Source organism: Ambystoma mexicanum, chromosome 12 (assembly GCF_040938575.1).
Source record: "Ambystoma mexicanum isolate Mex_15411 chromosome 12, UKY_AmexF1_1, whole genome shotgun sequence".
Classification (NCBI taxonomy): domain Eukaryota; kingdom Metazoa; phylum Chordata; class Amphibia; order Caudata; family Ambystomatidae; genus Ambystoma; species Ambystoma mexicanum.
The window spans coordinates 1,113,870,765-1,113,891,551 of NC_090936.1; the positions used below are offsets into that span (position 1 = coordinate 1,113,870,765).

The window sequence follows — 20,787 nt, forward strand, 5'->3', positions numbered from 1 at the left end:
AAAGGAAGGGCTTATGCAATTTAGAGCTGGGGTTATTTGCTACTTACAAAGTAAGCCTTGGTTTGGGATTCTGGAAAGCCAGCTGGATCTCAGGACACTCTGGACAGCTAGGCAAGGGGTCTGATCACTGCACTCTGCCTTGTTTGGGATTCTGGACAGCCAACTGGACCTCAGGACACTCTGGACAGCTAGGCAAGGGGTCTGGTCACTTCGCTCTCAAAGATGGTATGGTTCAGCTGCCTCCTCTCCGTCCTCCTTATCCTGTCTCCCCAGATTTCTTTGTGTGTCCCCTGATTTAGTACAGTCCTCCTTATATAGCGCAAATGATATCACTCAATTTACAATCTAGGGGCAGTACTCTATAATTACCCCTACCACTCGGATAGGACAGTTTACCATTCTTCTCTCCTCCCCCTGGCATGATTGGTTCAAGGGAAGAGTGTATCATCTGTCTGTTTGCATGTATTACTCTTCTTTGTTCTCTTGACCACTTTTTGACAAAACCCAGTTATGTCTCATAACTTCATATTTCTACTAGCCCCTGACATATGCATTAGATATGCGGTTTGAGTGGGTCATTGCGAATTAGGTAAGCCAATCACCAACTCCGTACGAGGTAGCATGGCCCTTTGGCACATTTTGTCATTTTCATAAAATGTATAACAGTTATGACTCTGCAAATGATCAGGCATGTTCCTAATTTCACTTTCCATCAAATCTCATAATTGTCACATCTTCCGAGCAGCCAGAAAATAGTCTCAACTGGCCATGTCAGTCCCAAAAGTCCTAGGAAAATGCACTTCAGCCCTTAAAAACAGGTTGGAAACTTTATAAAAACATAGCATAAAAAGAAATTATTTCTCATTCTAATTGCTACAAAAATGCCTAAAAATTGAATCAGTCCTTTAATGTCAACTGGGAACATCTGTCCCCCTCTGTCGGAGGGGCTCTTTATCCCCCACAGCCAGTGACCAGAGATTTTTATCACCCCCTTTGAAGTTGTCGGTTGGTTCTTGGTAGTGGGCGCAGGAGGAACTCACACCTCCCAGTCAAGTTTTTAGCCACACTTGCTTTCCTTGAAATCCCTAAGCCCCTGCCTTTAAGTCTGGCAGAGCAAGGAATTATAACGCATTCAGTACATCACATATCATTGCAGGCTGATTCACTGTTAGGTGTGACTTTCAGTGGAAAGCAGGCCTTTCAATTGAGATGTTTCCTGCCTGAGCCCAAAAACTGGTTATTTCCGGTGTTATGAGCCTCTTCCAAGTTGATTGAAGTCTTGTGGGTGGAAACATAATGTACATTGCTTAGTCAACCCCCCCCCCCACTCACAACATATTTCCCTGCCATTTCTGTGCGAGCTGAGCTATCCTTTCATAGTGGATTTTTAAAGTCATTTTTCTTTTTCACACTTGTGCAAGCCTTTTTTTTGTTTGCAGTGTTTCAAGGGCTGCTGTTCAAATGAAATGGAAAGCAAAAGCCATGTCGGGTTGTAATGTTGAAATCCTTGCCCCTCATGTGAATTAACAGTAAAACAATGGCAGTTTTTGGATGTAGTGCATAACTTTTTGTCATTCAGATGAAACACAAGCAACACAGGGCCGTTTTTGGATGCAGTGGATAACTTTTTGTCATTCAGGTGAAATAAAAGCAACACAGGGCCGTTTTAGGGATACAGAGCCTAACTTTATATCATTCAGGTGAAACAAAAGCAACGCAGGGCCGTTTTTGGGATGCAGTGCATAACTTTATGCCATTCAGGTGAAACAAAAGCAACGCTGGGCCGTTTTTGAATGCAGTGCATAACTTCATGTCATTCACGTGAAATAAAACAACACAGCGCTGTTTTTGAACGCAGTGCATAACTTCTTGTCATTCAGGTGAAATAAAACAATTCATGGCCTTTTTTGGGTTGCAGTATCCAATGCTTGCCACACATGTGATAGGGATAACAAAGCACAGCCGTTTTTGGTGACAGGGTTTAAATGCGATATTTCAGGTGGAGGGGATTTCTGTTTAGGGCCTCAAATGCACCCCACACTGCAATCCCAACTAACCCAACCAAGCCACCAATAAGGAGCCCTCTTCCCCTTATAAAGGGTGTGGCTTACCTGCTTACCTCCAGTTTTATTTCTGCTACTTCACAGTATGGATCCAGGGAGCCTGCTGGGCTGGTCACTACATGGTAAGGAGGTTGCCAGGAGATCTGACCCCACTGCTGGGCTTACAGGGATACTTTCTGAAGGAGCGCTGGTTCCTCTGGGTAAGATGACCCCCCACTCGGTATCCAAGCAGAGCCAATGACAGAGGGGGCAGGGAGGGGCACCACCTACTAAGGGGGCTAAGGCTTACTGGGTCATTTCTGTTCTCCTGGGGAGTGGCATCAAGAGAAGGTTCTGGACCCCGCCGACCACAGGTTGGTGCAGGTAGTCGAGGCTGTCAAATGGGGAAGGAGGAGAACACTGGTGCAGTCAAGGATGACACTCAGGGAAATTCCAGAACAGGTGATGGTCCCTGGGCCATATGATCTGGGACTAATGGGGGCCACCATGACAGAGGAACTGGAACATCCCAAAGATTGGGTTCAATATGGAGAACATCTGGTTGCTGGAATTCCAGCGGGATGATCATATTGCTTTTAAAGTGTAAAAATATTTGGCCAATTGTAAGGTGGTGAATGAAGCTCTTCTCAACTCTTGGTCAGAAGCGATGAGTGTGAGTAGGTGGGATGCATTATGTAGGAATGTAAATTTAACATCATTGAACCGTGCAGAAACGGGGGGGGCAGGTCAAAATCCGAAATAGTGTGTACTGGACTCCTGTCAAGCGCCATAGAAGGGGAATGTTCCAATCAGAGGCCCGTGGGAGATGCAGACACAGAGTGGGTTCATTTCACTTGAACATATGATTTGGGAATGCAGCCGATTGAGCTTGTTCTGGAATGAAGTGACTGTGACAATGAACGAAGTCCTGATGCTTGACGTAGATTTAGATTTTTTGATTATTTTCATGGGTGAAGATGAACTAATTGTGGATCTGTCATACCCACACAGGTCTTGGTTCTCCAGGGCATCATTATCGGCAAAGGAAATAGCACTGCAGAACTGGAAGAGTGAGAGAGTCCCCTCAAGTTCTGTTTGATTGGAGGGTCTATGTAAAATGCCTTTAACAGAAAGGGAGATTATATTTAAAAATAAGAAATGTAACCTTCATGAAGAGATTTGGGGATGATTTCTGGAAATGTAAATAGTTGAATTGTTCTCCTTGTTGTTTCAGACCTGTGTGGGAGGGGGATTGTGTATGTATGTGAAATTGCCTGTGATTGCTGTTTGCATTTTCTGTTTTTAATAAAAATGTGAATATAACAACAAAACAAAACAAACATGGAGACCATTGGGTGGATCATTCCCCTGATCACCCCGGGGGATTGGCTGGCATCTCTAGAACTCTTGGATGCATACCTTCATGTTTGCATCCACACACTTGACTTCAAGTATTTGAGGTTTGCCGTGTGCCAGAGCCACTATCAGTTCTCAGGTCCTATCATTCAAGTTTTTCTCCACACCGAGAGTATTCACAAAGATCTTGGCCTCGCTGGTTGATCTCTTACACCTGAAGGGACTACATCTGTACCCTCACCTCGATGTCTAGGTCGTCCAGTGGCATCCTGCCTGGAGGTCAAAGGGGCAGTACACAGGACTTGTGAGATACCAACAGACTTTGGCTTCCTTATCAACACAAAGAAGTCGCAGCCTGTCGCAACCCAGTGATTGCAGTTCATATGTGCCTTATTCCTAACAGAAAGAGGAAGGGTGGGCCTCCCGGAGGATCAGGCTCAGCAGTTCCAGATCGCTCTATGACTCCTCTACCAGAGACCTCTGACCTTGGCTTGGCAGTTGATGCAACTATAGAGCATGATGGCATCGACAGTTTTTGTGACTCCACAGGCTTCTGGAATCTCAACACTCCCATTGTGGTCAAAATTGATACATATCTAAACAAGCTCCAGGGAAAATTTTGGAAATCCATGCTTGGGCTGCCTCACTATTTGCCTAATGCGATTATGAGGCATGAACTTGGGCTCAATTCGTTGGCCTCGCGAATTAATTGGAGAATGCTATCCAACTTTACGAAAATGCTTTTTCCTCCCTCAAATTCTCTCTATGAGGATTTTTCAACTATGCTTGCTAATACTCAGCCCGTATCTATTCGTCAATTTAAACATCGCATGCTTAAATTACTTGACAAGATTAATATGCAGCCTGAGGACTTCAAATGGCAGGTGGGAAATGGAAAGCAAAAGCCATGTCGGGTTGTAATGTTGAAATCCTTGCCCCTCATGTGAATTAACAGTAAAACAATGGCAGTTTTTGGATGTAGTGCATAACTTTTTGTCATTCAGATGAAACACAAGCAACACAGGGCCGTTTTTGGATGCAGTGCATAACTTTTTGTCATTCAGGTGAAATAAAAGCAACACAGGGCCGTTTTAGGGATACAGAGCCTAACTTTATATCATTCAGGTGAAACAAAAGCAACGCAGGGCCGTTTTTGGGATGCAGTGCATAACTTTATGCCATTCAGGTGAAACAAAAGCAACGCTGGGCCGTTTTTGAATGCAGTGCATAACTTCATGTCATTCACGTGAAATAAAACAACACAGCGCTGTTTTTGAACGCAGTGCATAACTTCTTGTCATTCAGGTGAAATAAAACAATTCATGGCCTTTTTTGGGTTGCAGTATCCAATGCTTGCCACACATGTGACAGGGATAACAAAGCACAGCCGTTTTTGGTGACAGGGTTTAAATGCGATATTTCAGGTGGAGGGGATTTCTGTTTAGGACCTCAAATGCACCCCACACTGCAATCCCAACTAACCCAACCAAGCCACCAATAAGGAGCCCTCTTCCCCTTATAAAGGGTGTGGCTTACCTGCTTACCTCCAGTTTTATTTCTGCTACTTCACAGTATGGATCCAGGGAGCCTGCTGGGCTGGTCACTACATGGTAAGGAGGTTGCCAGGAGATCTGACCCCACTGCTGGGCTTACAGGGATACTTTCTGAAGGAGCGCTGGTTCCTCTGGGTAAGATGACCCCCCACTCGGTATCCAAGCAGAGCCAATGACCGAGGGGGCAGGGAGGGGCACCACCTACTAAGGGGGCTAAGGCTTACTGGGTCATTTCTGTTCTCCTGGGGAGTGGCATGAAGAGAAGGTTCTGGACCCCGCCGACCACAGGTTGGTGCAGGTAGTCGAGGCTGTCAAATGGGGAAGGAGGAGAACACTGGTGCAGTCAAGGATGACACTCAGGGAAATTCCAGAACAGGTGATGGTCCCTGGGCCATATGATCTGGGACTAATGGGGGCCACCATGACAGAGGAACTGGAACATCCCAAAGATTGGGTTCAATATGGAGAACATCTGGTTGATGGAATTCCAGCGGGATGATCATATTGCTTTTAAAGTGTAAAAACATTTGGCCAATTGTAAGGTGGTGAATGAAGCTCTTCTCAACTCTTGGTCAGAAGCGATGAGTGTGAGTAGGTGGGATGCATTATGTAGGAATGTAAATTTAACATCATTGAACCGTGCAGAAACGGGGGGGGGCAGGTCAAAATCCGAAATAGTGTGTACTGGACTCCTGTCAAGCGCCATAGAAGGGGAATGTTCCAATCAGAGGCCCGTGGGAGATGCAGACACAGAGTGGGTTCATTTCACTTGAACATATGATTTGGGAATGCAGCCGATTGAGCTTGTTCTGGAATGAAGTGACTGTGACAATGAACGAAGTCCTGATGCTTGACGTAGATTTAGATTGTTTGATTATTTTCATGGGTGAAGATGAACTAATTGTGGATCTGTCATACCCACACAGGTCTTGGTTCTCCAGGGCATCATTATCGGCAAAGTAAATAGCACTGCAGAACTGGAAGAGTGAGAGAGTCCCCTCAAGTTCTGTTTGATTGGAGGGTCTATGTAAAATGCCTTTAACAGAAAGGGAGATTCTATTTAAAAATAAGAAATGTAACCTTCATGAAGAGATTTGGGGATGATTTCTGGAAATGTAAATAGTTGAATTGTTCTCCTTGTTGTTTCAGACCTGTGTGGGAGGGGGATTGTGTATGTATGTGAAATTGCCTGTGATTGCTGTTTGCATTTTCTTTTTTTAATAAAAATGTGAATATAACAACAAAACAAAAAAAATATGGAGACCATTGGGTGGATCATTCCCCTGATCACCCCGGGGGATTGGCTGGCATCTCTAGAACTCTTGGATGCATACCTTCATGTTTGCATCCACACACTTGACTTCAAGTATTTGAGGTTTGCCGTGTGCCAGAGACATTATCAGTTCTCAGGTCCTATCATTCAAGTTTTTCTCCACACCGAGAGTATTCACAAAGATCTTGGCCTCGCTGGTTGATCTCTTACACCTGAAGGGACTACATCTGTACCCTCACCTCGATGTCTAGGTCGTCCAGTGGCATCCTGCCTGGAGGTCAAAGGGGCAGTACACAGGACTTGTGAGATACCAACAGACTTTGGCTTCCTTATCAACACAAAGAAGTCGCAGCCTGTCGCAACCCAGTGATTGCAGTTCATATGTGCCTTATTCCTAACAGAAAGAGGAAGGGTGGGCCTCCCGGAGGATCAGGCTCAGCAGTTCCAGATCGCTCTATGACTCCTCTACCAGAGACCTCTGACCTTGGCTTGGCAGTTGATGCAACTATAGAGCATGATGGCATCGACAGTTTTTGTGACTCCACAGGCTTCTGGAATCTCAACACTCCCATTGTGGTCAAAATTGATACATATCTAAAAAAGCTCCAGGGAAAATTTTGGAAATCCATGCTTGGGCTGCCTCACTATTTGCCTAATGCGATTATGAGGCATGAACTTGGGCTCAATTCGTTGGCCTCGCGAATTAATTGGAGAATGCTATCCAACTTTACGAAAATGCTTTTTCCTCCCTCAAATTCTCTCTATGAGGATTTTTCAACTATGCTTGCTAATACTCAGCCCGTATCTATTCGTCAATTTAAACATCGCATGCTTAAATTACTTGACAAGATTAATATGCAGCCTGAGGACTTCAAATGGCAGGTGGGACTTGCTAAAAAAAAGACATTTCTCAAATGATTGGGCTGCTAATGCGGACCTAATTTCTTCTTATGGTTCTGTTTAAGAATATTCGAAATTTAGGCACACTCAAAATCCCCGTCTCTCATATTTGACTTTATTTCCGTGCAATAAATCTCGTAACATCTATATGAGATTCTGTTTGGATTTACTTCATACTAAGACAAAACATTGGTTTAACAATGAAAATCTGAGTTGTGAGATGACATGTCGATTTTGTAGTGATGCTAATGAAACTACAAAACATCTCTTCCTCTTCTGTCCATATTTTGAGGTAATCAGTCTGCTTACGTTGAAAGATTTTGAGAATGCAAACACTGTTTTAGCCAGAAATTTCATATGGATGGGATGCATGTGGGGCAGGAGTAATGCTATTATTTTGGCATCTGTGCATTTTGTACGTCATATCAAAGCAGAACTAGAAGTTCAGAGGGAACTCACTGAATCCCGAATTATTATTACCTGAACATCGTTTCGAACACTTTTGTCACATATGGATTGCATCCTTTGAGTTGAAGATGGTACATTGAGGCACGCCAGCTGTTTGTCATTTTCAGATATTTACTCTAATATTCTGTTAGGAATGTTGATCATTTTATTTGTTTCAATGCTGATTGACAATGTGTATTAGTTATCATTTTTTCACACATCAGTGAAGGACAAAAGGTGTCTAGATTTTCATTTAGGAAATATTGTTTTAGCTTTTTGTTTTTTTATATATGAGAACAGAATTGTTATGATTTAAATAGGTATTACGTCAATTGTTTGGTTAGTTTAATCTGATTTTGTAACAATTTGTAAAGGTGTGTATGCATCAAAAACTAATTTTAATTTACACAAAAGAAAAACACACTCCCATTGTGGTCCCGGGACAACTGTTGGACAATCCCAGGAGGTGGCTGATCCCATCAAACCTTCAAGACGCATCACCTTGGACACCCGACCTCCCCCCACCGCCACTCATCCTGAAGTATGCTGGGAGCAATGTTGGGCCAGAATGCTGCCTAGGGTGGCTGGTCCAAATTAATTTGGCCCATGTCCTCCAAATACATAGAGCAAAGAGCAACATTGCAGGCGCTGCAGTGCTTCTCCCCTCTGGTCCAGGGATCCCTGGTCCTCATCAGGACAAGACAACACATCAGCACTGGCCTACCAAGCCTCTGGTGGCACTGGACCAGGTGATAGGTCTCTGGGCAGAGAACAACTTGCTGGATCTGAGGGCAACCTACGTCTGGGGTATAGACAACTGCCAGGTCAGATCTCTTGAGCTGTTCAGAATGGTGACTCTCCAGAACTCCCAGCTTCCCTGTTTCTGTTCCCAATTTTCGGCTCAGGGAGCATGGGGGATGGATGCCCTATCAGTGACATGGTCCCATGTGCTAGCGTGTGCCGGACCTACGTGATCGATGTGCACCCCGTAATTTCACATCCAAAAATGTCGAATACGAAAATGGAGGCGCGCAGTGATCACTTTGATCAAACTTTCCTGCATCCCCTCTACCAGCTACTCGTTTACCCCTAGATACGCGCGCGCGGTGCACTTGCCTTCTTTCCCTTCCCTTGTCTCTGCCCTCTCTTTACAATGTCAGTTCCCACTCCCAATAGTGGGTGGGAACTGCTGCCGCAGGGTCCTCTTTTTTCCGTTTTAGCTCTGTTTTAACTTTATTGTTCTCTGCTTCCATCTAATGGAAGCGGGGTACACTCCCGCAAATCCCGAACCCATTATGCCATTCATGGGTTCGGTATAATGGGTTTTCAGAATTCAGAAGTAAAAGCACATTCGGCGTATCAACACCACATGTGCCTTCCCTCGACCCTACTTCTGTCCAGAGCAGTCGGCAAGATGAGGAAGGAAAAGAAATGGGCGATGCTGGCAGCCCCTCTCTGGCCCAGGCATTCCTTGGTCCCCATCCGATCCAATTGGCCCCGGCTCTCCGGTTGTTGCTACCCTGTGTCCCTCCACCAATGAAGGGTCCTGGGGTTCTCCCCAGAAGAACAGCTGAGATTGGGGATGCTGACTCTTGAAAGAGAGGGACGAAGATGCCAGGGTCTACGGGACATAGTGGCCGCCTCGTTGCAGGCATCTAGGAACCAGCCACTCTGCAGTCTTACGCCCACCGCTGGGCATCCTTCTGCAGGTGGTGCAAGAAGCTGGATCTTCTCCCGCTGGAGCATGGGGTGGCAGAAATGTCTTTCTCCGGGATGGTTTTGACATGAGAATGTCACCCTCTTCCCTGAGGGTGCAGTGGCCAGCCATTCGGGCCTCTGGGGCCCCATGGGGGCGTTGTCCTCTGCGAAACCAGTAGTGGCTCGAGTACTGAAAAGCTTTTCTCTGTCCTGTCCCAGAGTGAGGCCCATGACACTAACCTGGGACTTGCCCTTTGTCCTAAAGGCCCTCCAGGGGTCTCCCTTTGAGCCCCTGAATCAGGCAGACCTGCAGTCCCTATTCTATAAGACTTCATTTCTGGTAGCCAAGACTCTGGGTAAGGCTCTCGTAACAAGGACTAATGTCTGGCAGAGGGACTCCCAGGACCCCCCTTGTTATTTGCAAATTTTAGCCATGACCACAGCCAGATGCTTAGGAAAACTGAGTGCAGTCCTGTGATCAGTCCCCTATCTAGTCATCTTCCCCTCGGCTATTCTGTTGTGCTGTGAACCGGTCTTCTGCCCACAAAGTAGTCTTGGCGTTCAATTTATCACAGGAGATTATCATCCCGTCCCTACCTGAAGGTCTCTCATGCGATGATAGGCGGGGACGTGGAGGTCTAAACGTGTGCCAGGTCCTCCTTGCATACCTGGTGAGAACAGCAGAAGTGTGAATGTTTGCTGATCACCTATGGGGCCTCTGGTAGATGCTTGCGGATATATCCTGAGACTACCAGAAGATGGCTCAGGTACACCATCGCCTGTGCTGTGCTCATAGTTGATGCAGGACACAGTGCCCTGCCATGCTCAACAAGAGGAATGGCAGACTCCTGGGCAGAGGCTAAGGGGTCCTCCATCATTGATATACCTGGGCATCCCGCCTCCCTTTGTTAAACACTACAGGCTTTTCCTTCCAGGTCAGAAGGATCAATGTTTGGGGCACGCGGTCCACTGCCCAGCATCTGGATGATTTTGTGACTGTCATTAAAATCACATTGTTGCGGGCATGATTTGAAGTGTCTTTGTTTGTTCAGTGCCTGCGCTTTACAGTTGATTTTTGTATACTTGAGTAAGTACTGGGATGAGGAAGAGGGATGTTGAGGTAATGGTTGGATTACTTACTGGTAATCTTCTTTACTCCTAGTCCTATTCTTCTTTGACCCTGTAATGGCTCATGCCCCCTCTACCAGGGCTGGGCAGTGTTGAGCTTGTAGGTATATATTAGGAAGGGTGGTAAACCAGGCCCTTTGAAGGGCACGGGAGGGCTCCCTATTGGTGGCTTTGTTAGGATTGCTACTGAGAAGGGCAAGCTCTTCAAGGCTGAGTACTGGGACGAGGAAGAGTAGGACTAGAAGTAAGGAAGATTACCGGTAAGTAATCCGAGCATTACAATCTGCCATAGTCCATAAATAATGAATGAACACACATTCATACTAATACAAGCATTAGCCCTGCCTATCTCCCAACCTGCTTCTGCAAACGTTGTCCCGCTTTCCTGCCCTCTTACTTCATCCTGGCTCATGCTGTACTTCCCAGCAGAATATGGTGGGATAACCCAGGGACGGGACACAATGTGCATTGGACAAATATTTGCTGCTTTGAAAGTACTACAGTGGTGTTTTGATGCAGTACAAAAGCATAGTAACATAACAAAAGTGTTGACGTAGCTTTACAGGCCCCAGTGCATGGCATCTAGAGGCACAGGTGCAGAGATAACTACATGCTCCAGTGCATGAAATCTAAACTCATAAGTGCAGCTATAACACACCCAATACCAATGCATTGCAACTAACTGCACAACTGCAGGTAGAACTGCCAGTTGCAGTGCATGGCATCTACAGCCACAAGCAATGCTATAACTCTCACAGCACATTGTACTTACACCCACACGTGCAGATATTACTCCCAGCCCCAATGCATTTTACTTAAGACCACAAGTGCAGATATAACAATACCAGTCCCGGTGCATGGTACTTAAACCCACAAGTGCAGATACAACACTAGCAGTCCCGGTGCATTGTACGTAAACCCACAAGTGCAGATACAACACTACGAGACCCAATGCATTATACTTTAATACACAAGTGCAGATATAACACTACCAGCCCCAGCGCATTATACTTAAATCCACCAGTAAAGATATAAGACTACACTCCCCAGTGCATTATGCTTAAATACACAAGTTCTGATATAACACTACTTACCCCAGTACATTATACTTAAATGCACAAGTGCAGATATAAGACTACCAGCCAGTGCATTATACTTAAATTCACAAGTGCAGATATAACCCTGCAGGCCCCAATGCATTATACTTTAATATGCAAGTGCAGATATAACACTGCAAGCCCCCATACATTATTCTTTAATATGCAAGTGCAGATGCATCACTGCAATCCCCAGTGTATTATACTTAAATATTCATGTGCAAATATAACACTGCATGCCCCGTTGCATTATACTTAAATATGCACGTGCAGATATAACACTGCAAGCCTCAGAGCACTACATTTAAATACTCATGTGCAGATATAACACTGCAAGTCCCATTGCATTATACTTAAATATCCAAGTGCAGATATAACAGTGCAGGTCTTGGTGCATTATACTTAAATGTGCAAGTGCAGATATAACACTGCAAGCCCCAGACCACTAAACTGAAATACTCATGTACAGATATAACACTGCAAATCCCATTGCACTATACTTCAATACCCATGTGCAGATATAACACTGCATGCCCCATTGCATTCTACTTAAATATTCAAGTGCAGATATAACACTGCAAGCCCTAATGCATTATCCTTTAATATGCAAGTACAGATATAACACTGTAAGCCCCAGTGCATTATACTTAAATATGCAAGTGCAGATATAACACTGTAAATCCAGGTGCATTATACTTAAATATGCACGTGAAGATATAACATTGCAAGCCCCCGAGCACTACATTTTAATACTCATGTGCAGATATAACACTGCAAGCTCCAGTGTATTTTACTTAAATACTCAAGTGCAGATATAACCCTGCAAGCCCCAATGCATTATACTTGAATATGCAAGTGCAGATATAACACTGCAATCCCAAGTGCATTATACTTAAATATGCGCGGATATAACACTGCAAATCCCATTGCACTATGCTTCAATACCCATGTACAGATAGAACACTGCAAGCCCCAATGCATTATACTTTAATATGCAAGTGCAGATACAAACTGCAATCCCCTGTGTACTATACTTAAATAGTCATGTGCAAATATAACACTGCATGTCCCGTTGCATTATACTTAAATATGCACGTGCAGATATAACACTGCAAGCCTCAGAGCACTACATTTAAATACTCATGTGCAGACATAACACTGCAAGTCCCATTGCACTATACTTCAATATGCAAGTGCAGATATGACACTGCAAGCCCTAGTGTATTATACTTAAATATGCAAGTGCAGATATAACACTGCAAGCCCCAGAGAACTACATTTGAATACTCAAGTGCAGATATAACAATGCAGGTCCCATTGCACTATACTTCAATACCCAATTGCAGATATAACACTGCAAGCCCCAATGCATTATACTTCAATATGCAAGTGCAGATATGACACTGCAAACCCTAGTGTATTATACTTAAATATGCAAGTGCAGATATAACACTGCAAGCCCCAGAGAACTACATTTGAATACTCAAGTGCAGATATAACAATGCAGGTCCCATTGCACTATACTTCAATACCCAAGTGCAGATATAACACTGCAAACCCCAGGGCGTTCTACTTTAATATGCAAGTGCAGATATAACACTGCAAGCCCCGGTGCATTATACTTTAATATGCAAGTGCAGATATAACACTGCAAGCCTCGGTGCATTTTACTTAAAAACTCAAGTGCAGATATAACACTGCAAGCCCCGGTGCATTATGCTTAAATACGCAAGTGCCGATACATAAACTCGCAGCCCTAGTGCATTCCATCTGCAGGGCAAGTGCTGATATACTGTAGCTCCGCCGTCGTCTCCAGTGGCAAGTCCACAATATCCCACTTCTGCCCGGACCCACGTACACGACCAAGGCCACGCTAGGTGACGCCCAGGAGAGCGATGTCGTAATGTGTGGGTAAGGCGCAAACTGCAGAGCGTTCATTTGACGTTAAAAAGTGCCCGCCTCCTCTCCACCTGTGCCCCGTCTCTGCCATCGTGTAGCTACTTCACCGTGGAATTTCCTCCCCCGAGAAGCTGGGATCCTGGGCAAAGCACCGCCCGTTCGCTTGTCTCGTGTCTCCGCCTGCAGTAGAAGCTTTGGGGTTCGTGTACGAGAACGTGTGCGGCCCCTCTTTAAGAATTTCATGGGTGGGGTCTCTGTGCGTTGTCTGCCTAGAACATTCGTGTATAAGCCTAGAACATTCGTGTATAAGCCTTCAGTCTGAGCCACTGGCGACCCCACGTTCATTCTGCCGGGTCGTTTTTTTCCCCTTTTTATTCTTATTTTATTTATTTATTTACCAATTATAGAGCGCGCTACAGCCCACAGGCATCGAGCCGCTAAATGTTAGGTACATAATTTGGTCTAAAAACTAAAAAAGGCAGCGAATTAAATTGTGCACGTGAAGACCTTGCAAATATAAAAATAACGGAGTCCGCAAACATACCGTAACTTCTTGCCTCCAAGCGCAGGTGAGAGGGGACTCGATGGCAGACGACTGCTTTATTTCAATGCATGCAACTTTAGAAGACGCGCGTTGTGAATGGGTGGGGGTGGGGAGACCAGGGGAAACACTGTGGGCAAGTGGGCTATCAAGTTAAACATTGTGAGGCGCTCGGTGTACTCGCCACACTATTTTTCTCTCAGTATTTCGACACTTCTCTGTGCACATTAACAAAGGCGTGACGAGTAGCAGAGCACTGGCCGGAGGTTTAGTCCAACGGCTGAATTATATGTTCCCAATTGCGCAGTAATTCCGGCTTCCCCGCTTGGCTGAAACGCGTGACCCTGGACACACCAGGGCCTGGTTGGCAAAGCGCATTGGAATGGGGTTTCCGCCAAGGATAAATCAGGCCCACCGCGTCGTCTCCGGGTTCCCCCCTTCTCCTTTCAGCCCTAAATTCCCGCAAGCATCCGGAAGCGGCCCTAAGTGCCGACACAATGCCCGCTGTTACCCCCAGCCCGTGTTGAGCTCTTTTTATTAAAGTACGGAAGTTATACATACCAGAGTGTTTTCATTCGCAACTTCAAAATGAGAGGGACGCAAACCCACATATAGTATCAATTTAATGCCAATGCGCTGAGAACGAGAGAGAGTGTGTGAGAGATAACGCCAAGGAGTGTGATGGTCAGACTGCACAAAATAGCGTATGAATCGGAAAGCAAAGAGATGACACATACACCCGGGGGTCGGGGTGGGGGGTGGGAATAGTGTTTAGTAGATTTCAAGAAACACCACTGCTTCACATGTTGCCTAGGAAACAGCAAGGGAAATAACCCGTATAGGGATATACACCTACATTAACCACGGATAAAGTAAAGGATTATGCAGAAAGCAACGCAGAACAGGGAAGAAAAAGAAAGAAAGAAAGAAAGAAAGAAAGAAAGAAAGAAAGAAAGAAAGAAAGAAAGAAAGAATTACGAGAGTAAGAGAAATAAAGAAAGAAGGAAACAATGAAAGAAAGATACCTAATGAAAGAAAGAAAAAAGAAAGAAAGAGAGAAAGAAAGCAAGAAAGAAATTAAGAGAGTAACAGAAATAAAGAAAGAAGGAAACAATGAAAGAAAGATACCTAATGAAAGAACGATACATAATGAAAGAAAGAAAAAAGAAAGAAAGAAAGAAAGAAAGAAAGAAAGAAAGAAAGAAAGAAAAAAGAAAGAAAGAAAGAAAGAAAGAAAGAAAGAAGAGAGAAAGAAAGGAAAGTATATTTAATGCACGCGGTTTATTATTTCTAAATATTCCATTTTACCTGTGTTCCTTGGCTACATTGCTGTTAGGTTTATGTAACTGAGGGTCTAACTGGTTTGCATGTTGTTTCTACCATACACGCCCCCCACCCCCATCTATTTTTTAAGCGAAAGCGAACCTCTCTTAAAAAGACAGCCCTTGTTCTTCAACTTTTCGCCACCAGGGGCTGCAGCAGAGTCAGTAAACTCATTAGGGGGCGTGGCCGACTGTCCGAGCCAGTTCAGCCGAACCAAGTGACTCCCACAGCCCGGGGGGGCGGGCGCATGATTCCTGCTACCTGATTGGCTCAACTGGGCCAATCAGACTCCGTGATCCCTCTGGGCTGTGGGTGGGTTCTGAGGGCTGCTCATCCATCACTGTCAAAGACAAGCAGCAAAGGCAAGAAAGTTGAGCGTTCTGTGAATGGACGGGATTTTTACTTACGCCTTATCCGGTGGGGTCAGCCCCTCGCACAGTCTGAGCAACAGGGAGGCGGGCATGCGTCTGATGGAGAACAGGGCCCCCCCAACCGAAAACGCGCCCATAGCAGAGCTTGCTCCGTGCAGTGCAGGAGGCTGATGACATTTGCAGCTTCAGGGCACCCGCGTGCAGCCAGGCTCCGGCCCTGCGTGGGGTCGGGGGCTTCTGCCGAACCCCGCCACAGGAAGGGGGTTCAGATAATTGGGAACGCAGGGCGCTCTGCTTCAAACCAAACACACACTTCCGCCCTCCGTGTCTCGAAACCTTATGAAATCGTGTCTCAAAATACAAAAAAAAGCTAGCTCCTCCTTCCAACGTTTCCCACTACAGTGTTCTAAAGGCTGTGATTGATGGGTGCGAGAGGGGGCTGTGCTGGCAGTTCCAATGTAATGCTTTCTCTAGCAAGGGTTGCACAAATCGAATAGGGGTGGCAGTAGGCTGTGATGGGCGGGGTCCAGCTGGTTGACTGGGTTCGTTTAGTTTTAAAGCCAGGTGTATTTGTCATTTCCAATCCTGGCTTCCCTTGCAGCTGCGCCTTGTGATATTAGCCAAAGAAACCTGTGCCCCAGGTACACAGTGCATGCTCAAAGTTGTGACTTCTTCGAGAAGGGTGGGATTTGTCTTTGCTTGATCGGCCTGTCTGGAGTAGACGGGAGTTAGACCTGGTTTACAAAGTGTTTTTCAACAGGATGCGTTTCCTTGTACAAACGGCCATGTCAGGTACACATGCAGGGTCGACCTTATGGGAGCGTGGGACGGTCGACTGCCCGTGGCGCCACGCCCCCCCAGGGCCCCATTAGCCCCTGCCATGCCAGCTCGGGGAGTCTTTCAAGGGCTCCCCAGAGCTGGCGTAGGTGGAGAAGGCACGCTATTGCTATTAAATGCGCCTGCCACAGCAGGCGCATTTAATGACAATAGGGTGCTCAGCACCCTATTGTTATTAAATGCGCCCCTCTGCCGTGGGCGCTTTTAATAACAAAAGGCGCCATTAGCCCTACACCACTCCAGCTCAGGGGAGTCTTTCAAGAGCTCCACCGAGCTGGCATAGTGGCAGAAGGCGTGGCAGGCGCATCATTGTTATTAAATGCGCCCACAGCGGCAGAGCGCATTTAACAACAATAGGGTTCTAATGAACCCTATTCATATCATTACCTCCTCAACGGAGCGAGGAGGGTAAAAGAAAAAAAGCGGCACATCCTGCCCCGCCCCCTGCGCCCTGCCCCCTGTTGACCAGAGGTGCACGGGGGAAGGAGGGACGCCAATTCGGCCAGGGTGTTGCTGCCCCAAAGGCCGGCCCTAGGCACATGCCCTGGCTTTTAAACCTGCACAGGCTGGAATGTGTGTACAGAGCACCCTTCCCATGTCCCCATATTTGCCATGTGAAATTTTCCTTTACAAGTAGGGTGGCATTCATCCGGAGGGATTCACTCCAGATTGCCATGAAATGGACTCACCAAGAAATGACATTGATAACATTACCACGTTAATGTCAATATCAAAATCGTCTTCTCTAGTAAACAGTACTGTTATAAATATGGCAATATCATCGAAAATAATAACGCCTCATGGCGGGACGTCATATCTCTATGATGCAGCGGTGCGCGGCTTCCGCTAACACACAGTGTCAATCTGGGCGAACAAATCACACGTAAGCCCTTGCTCTGCTCATTTTGGGGGTCTTGGACACTATTGTTTGTCTGTTGACGATTGAATGTTCAATTTTTTTGTTGTGTTAATATCATTTTTGACAGTAAACACGCTTAGGCTCTGCGCTGACTTTGCACAGTCCTTCTTCCTTACCTGGCTGCCCCCTCTGTTCCTCCTCTCATCTCTACCTCACCTGCACCTCCTGTTCCCTGACTTCCCTTCCTTTCAAATTCCTTTGAATCTATGTGATCACTGTGCATCTTTTACTGCAAATCGCAAAATGTTGATTCTATTTCTTGTACCTCATTTTACCACATATAAATGCGGGGGGGAGACCCCCATACTCCCCATGCCACCCATTTATTATCAACTTAACCCATCCCCCACATATATATGCAATCTAAATTTTTCAGATTCGCAGTGATGGTCTGCAAAATTTTGTACTAATACCCTTCCTTCAGCCGGTAAGATAGCTCAGTGTGTTGAACACTCCCTGGTGAGATCTGTGCATGAGGTACAGGTTGCAGGTTCAAAACGGACAAGACCATGCCAGCCCTTCATCCTTCTGAGGTTGATAAATCAGTACTTCTGAGGTCGATAAATGAGTACAAACTTTGGTTGAGTAATATTAGTTGTGTTTAAACATGGTCTGTGTGCTGTGCTTTGGTGAAAGTGCTATATACATTAACACATATGATTCCTCATCTTCACATCTGGCTACCCTCTAAGTCAGTTCCCTCTGCCTAACTTCTCGCTACCTCTTTTCCCTCACCACCATACCTAGTTCACATGAACTCTTTTCTCCCCCTGTCTCCTGATTCCAGCTCGCACTGAAACCCTAATGATCTTCCACCACCCACCCCCCTCGCACCCAGTCTCCTCTCTGCATCACCCAGCCTCTGAGCCACCTCCACTGTAAATTTCATCCCATGTGTCTCCAGGCCTTGCTTCCCCCTCCAACCCGTCCTGCCTCCCCGAACCACCCTTTCACTTCCTTATACTTCCTTATACCCCAATGTATACCCATCCATCTACCTCCACTAGCTGCCCATTAACCCCCTTAGCCTCGCTCCTACCCTTTCTCTCCCACGCCTGCTCTCTGATGCTCAAAGACTCTCCTCTACCCCATCACCGACTCACCAGCCTCCCCTGTATCTCCTCTTTAAACACATCCCTACATGCCATCTACTGACTCACCAGCCTCCCCTGTACCTCCTCTCTACCTCCCATCACGACTCACCCAGTCTGCCTTCTACCTCCTCTCTAAACACCTCTCTACATGCATCTACTGACTATTAGCCTCCCCTGTACCTCCTCTCTACCTCCCATTACGACTCACCCAGTCTGTCTTCTACCTCCTCTCTAAACACCTCTCTGCCGCTGCCCATCCTGACTCAAACAGCCTGCCCTCTACCTCCTCTTTAAACACCTACCTCCCACCCCCTGATTCAACTAGCCTTTCCTCAACCCTCTCTCTAAGCGCAACTCTACCTCCCATCCCCCGACTCACCCAGTCTCCCCTCTAAATACCTATCTCCCGTCCCCGACTCACCCAGCCTCCCCTCTACCTCCTCTTTAAATACCTCTCTACCTCCCATCCCCTGGCTCACCCAGGCTTGCTTCTACGTCTTCTTAAAATACCTCTCTGCTCCCATCCCCGTCTCATCCAGCCTCCCCTCTACCTCCTCTCTAAACACATCTCTACCTCCCAACCTCGACTCCCCCAGCCTCTCCGACCTACTCTCTCAACACCTCCCTTCCTCCTATCCCCCGGCTCACCCAACCTATCTATGCCTCACCTAGCCTTACAGCCCCTGCCTCTGCGCCTTCCATCCTTACACCCTTCCTGCTCTCTGCATATTCTCCCAAACACTCTACAGTCCTGAACCCCCTCGTTCCCTCCACCTCGCCTCTCCCCCTGTATTTGCCTCCAGTCCGTCTACCTCTACCTGCCTCTCCCGCTCCCTCCCTCTTTACCTAGTTCCTTCCCCTTGCCCATCTCCGCCCTCCCTCTGGCCCCTCCCCCACTAGCCCCGCCCCCCCATCTCCGGGCCCGCCCCCTCCCGGCCCGATGACAGCCGACCCTCTTTAAGTTGCGTCGCGCCACAGCTGTCTGCGAGCACTGAGCCTGCTGGCGCCATCCCGCTGCCTGCAGAAAGAATGCCTTCAGTGTAACAAAAAAAAAAAAACAAAAAAAAAAAAACAGCGAGAGAGAGAAAAGGAGGGGAACTCAAAACACACAGTCCCCTGCGCCCAGAGCCACTGCTGTCACACGAGCCCAGCAGCAGAGCCCAGGGACAGAGCCTAGCAGGTCAGTGCACCCCCAGCTCCGGCTCCTGCTGCGGCCCCAGGTGCGGGCGCCCGGGCAAGCGCTCGCACGCACACGGCACGCCGCCCCCTTCTTTCGCTTTTCCTCATTCTGCGGCTTTAATTTAAAGGCAACTTTTTGTTCTGCAATCTGCAAAAAGCACGCTTGCACACCCCGATTCATCCATCATTTCTGTGCGCCATTTCTTTTAATGTACTTTTATTTCAACTTTAAAGAAAGTTGCTTCCCTGCGGTGCTGTGACCGTCACTAAAAGTTGTGTTTCCGTTTCTTCTAGAGAGCGCCCCGAGGAAGAGGACTCTTTGGATTTTGTTTCGCTTTCTTTGGACAAGTGTGTTTTTCTTTTTTGGGGGGGCGGTGTGCCAGCATTTTGCCGAAGCTTTCTGCACCACAGCCGTTGTGTCCAAATGATGGAGGTGACGACGGACCAGCCCCGGTGGATGAGCCACCACCATCACCCCGGGGTGCAGCACCCGGACTCGCACCACCCCGGTCTGGGGCATTCTTACATGGACCCATCTCAGTACGGGCTGCCCGAGGAGGTGGACGTCCTCTTCAACATCGACGGGCAGGGGAACCACGTCCCGTCCTACTACGGGAACTCGGTGCGGGCCGCCGTGCAGAGGTACCCGCCGGCCCATCACGGTAAGTGCCGGGGAGCAGGGGTGCGCACGGGTAAATGGGCGCTGCACATGCTCTGTCGTTACGATAGACACATTACACCCAGTCATAGGTATGGTATAGTATTGTTTATTCATATAGCGCCTATACACAGGCAAGTGTTTCAAAGCGCTCATATAGAAGTTTGCCATCACATTTTAAATTAAGCGCTCTGGCAGCTAGCTCCATTTTGGCGACCTCTTGGCGCTATAATGCTGTCAACAAATTAGCCGGGAAAATTACACATTTTAGAGGGTATGCATATGCAAACTGGGGTGGGTATCGGGTGGGGGGATCCTTTGCCAGCACCGGCGCATATGTATGGGGCGGTCGGTGCATATCCCACTAAAATGTGGGAAGAGTGATTGGCCCTGCATCTTACACCGCGCAGCTTTGACTCTGAAATCCCGGACAGGTTTTGCCGGTTCTGGCTCTAAGGACGCTGAACACAAT

The 20,787-nt window shown here is 46.9% G+C and overlaps 1 protein-coding gene across 5 annotated transcripts in view; it reads left to right on the forward strand.

Moving 5' to 3' along the window:
* GATA3 (GATA binding protein 3) overlaps nucleotides 1–20,787 on the forward strand; it is a 150,723-nt gene that overhangs the window by 97,158 nt on the left and 32,778 nt on the right. The window contains exons 1-2 of one of the 5 annotated variants that reach the window (XM_069629685.1): nucleotides 19,454–19,658; nucleotides 19,952–20,319. In XM_069629685.1, coding sequence (XP_069485786.1) covers nucleotides 20,082–20,319 — 238 coding nt within the window. In that variant the 5' untranslated portion in view covers nucleotides 19,454–19,658; nucleotides 19,952–20,081. Of the gene's footprint in view, nucleotides 1–19,453; nucleotides 19,659–19,951; nucleotides 20,320–20,787 lie in introns of those variants that run through there. The other 4 variants (XM_069629684.1, XM_069629683.1, XM_069629681.1 and 1 more) reach the window with 4 other exon arrangements.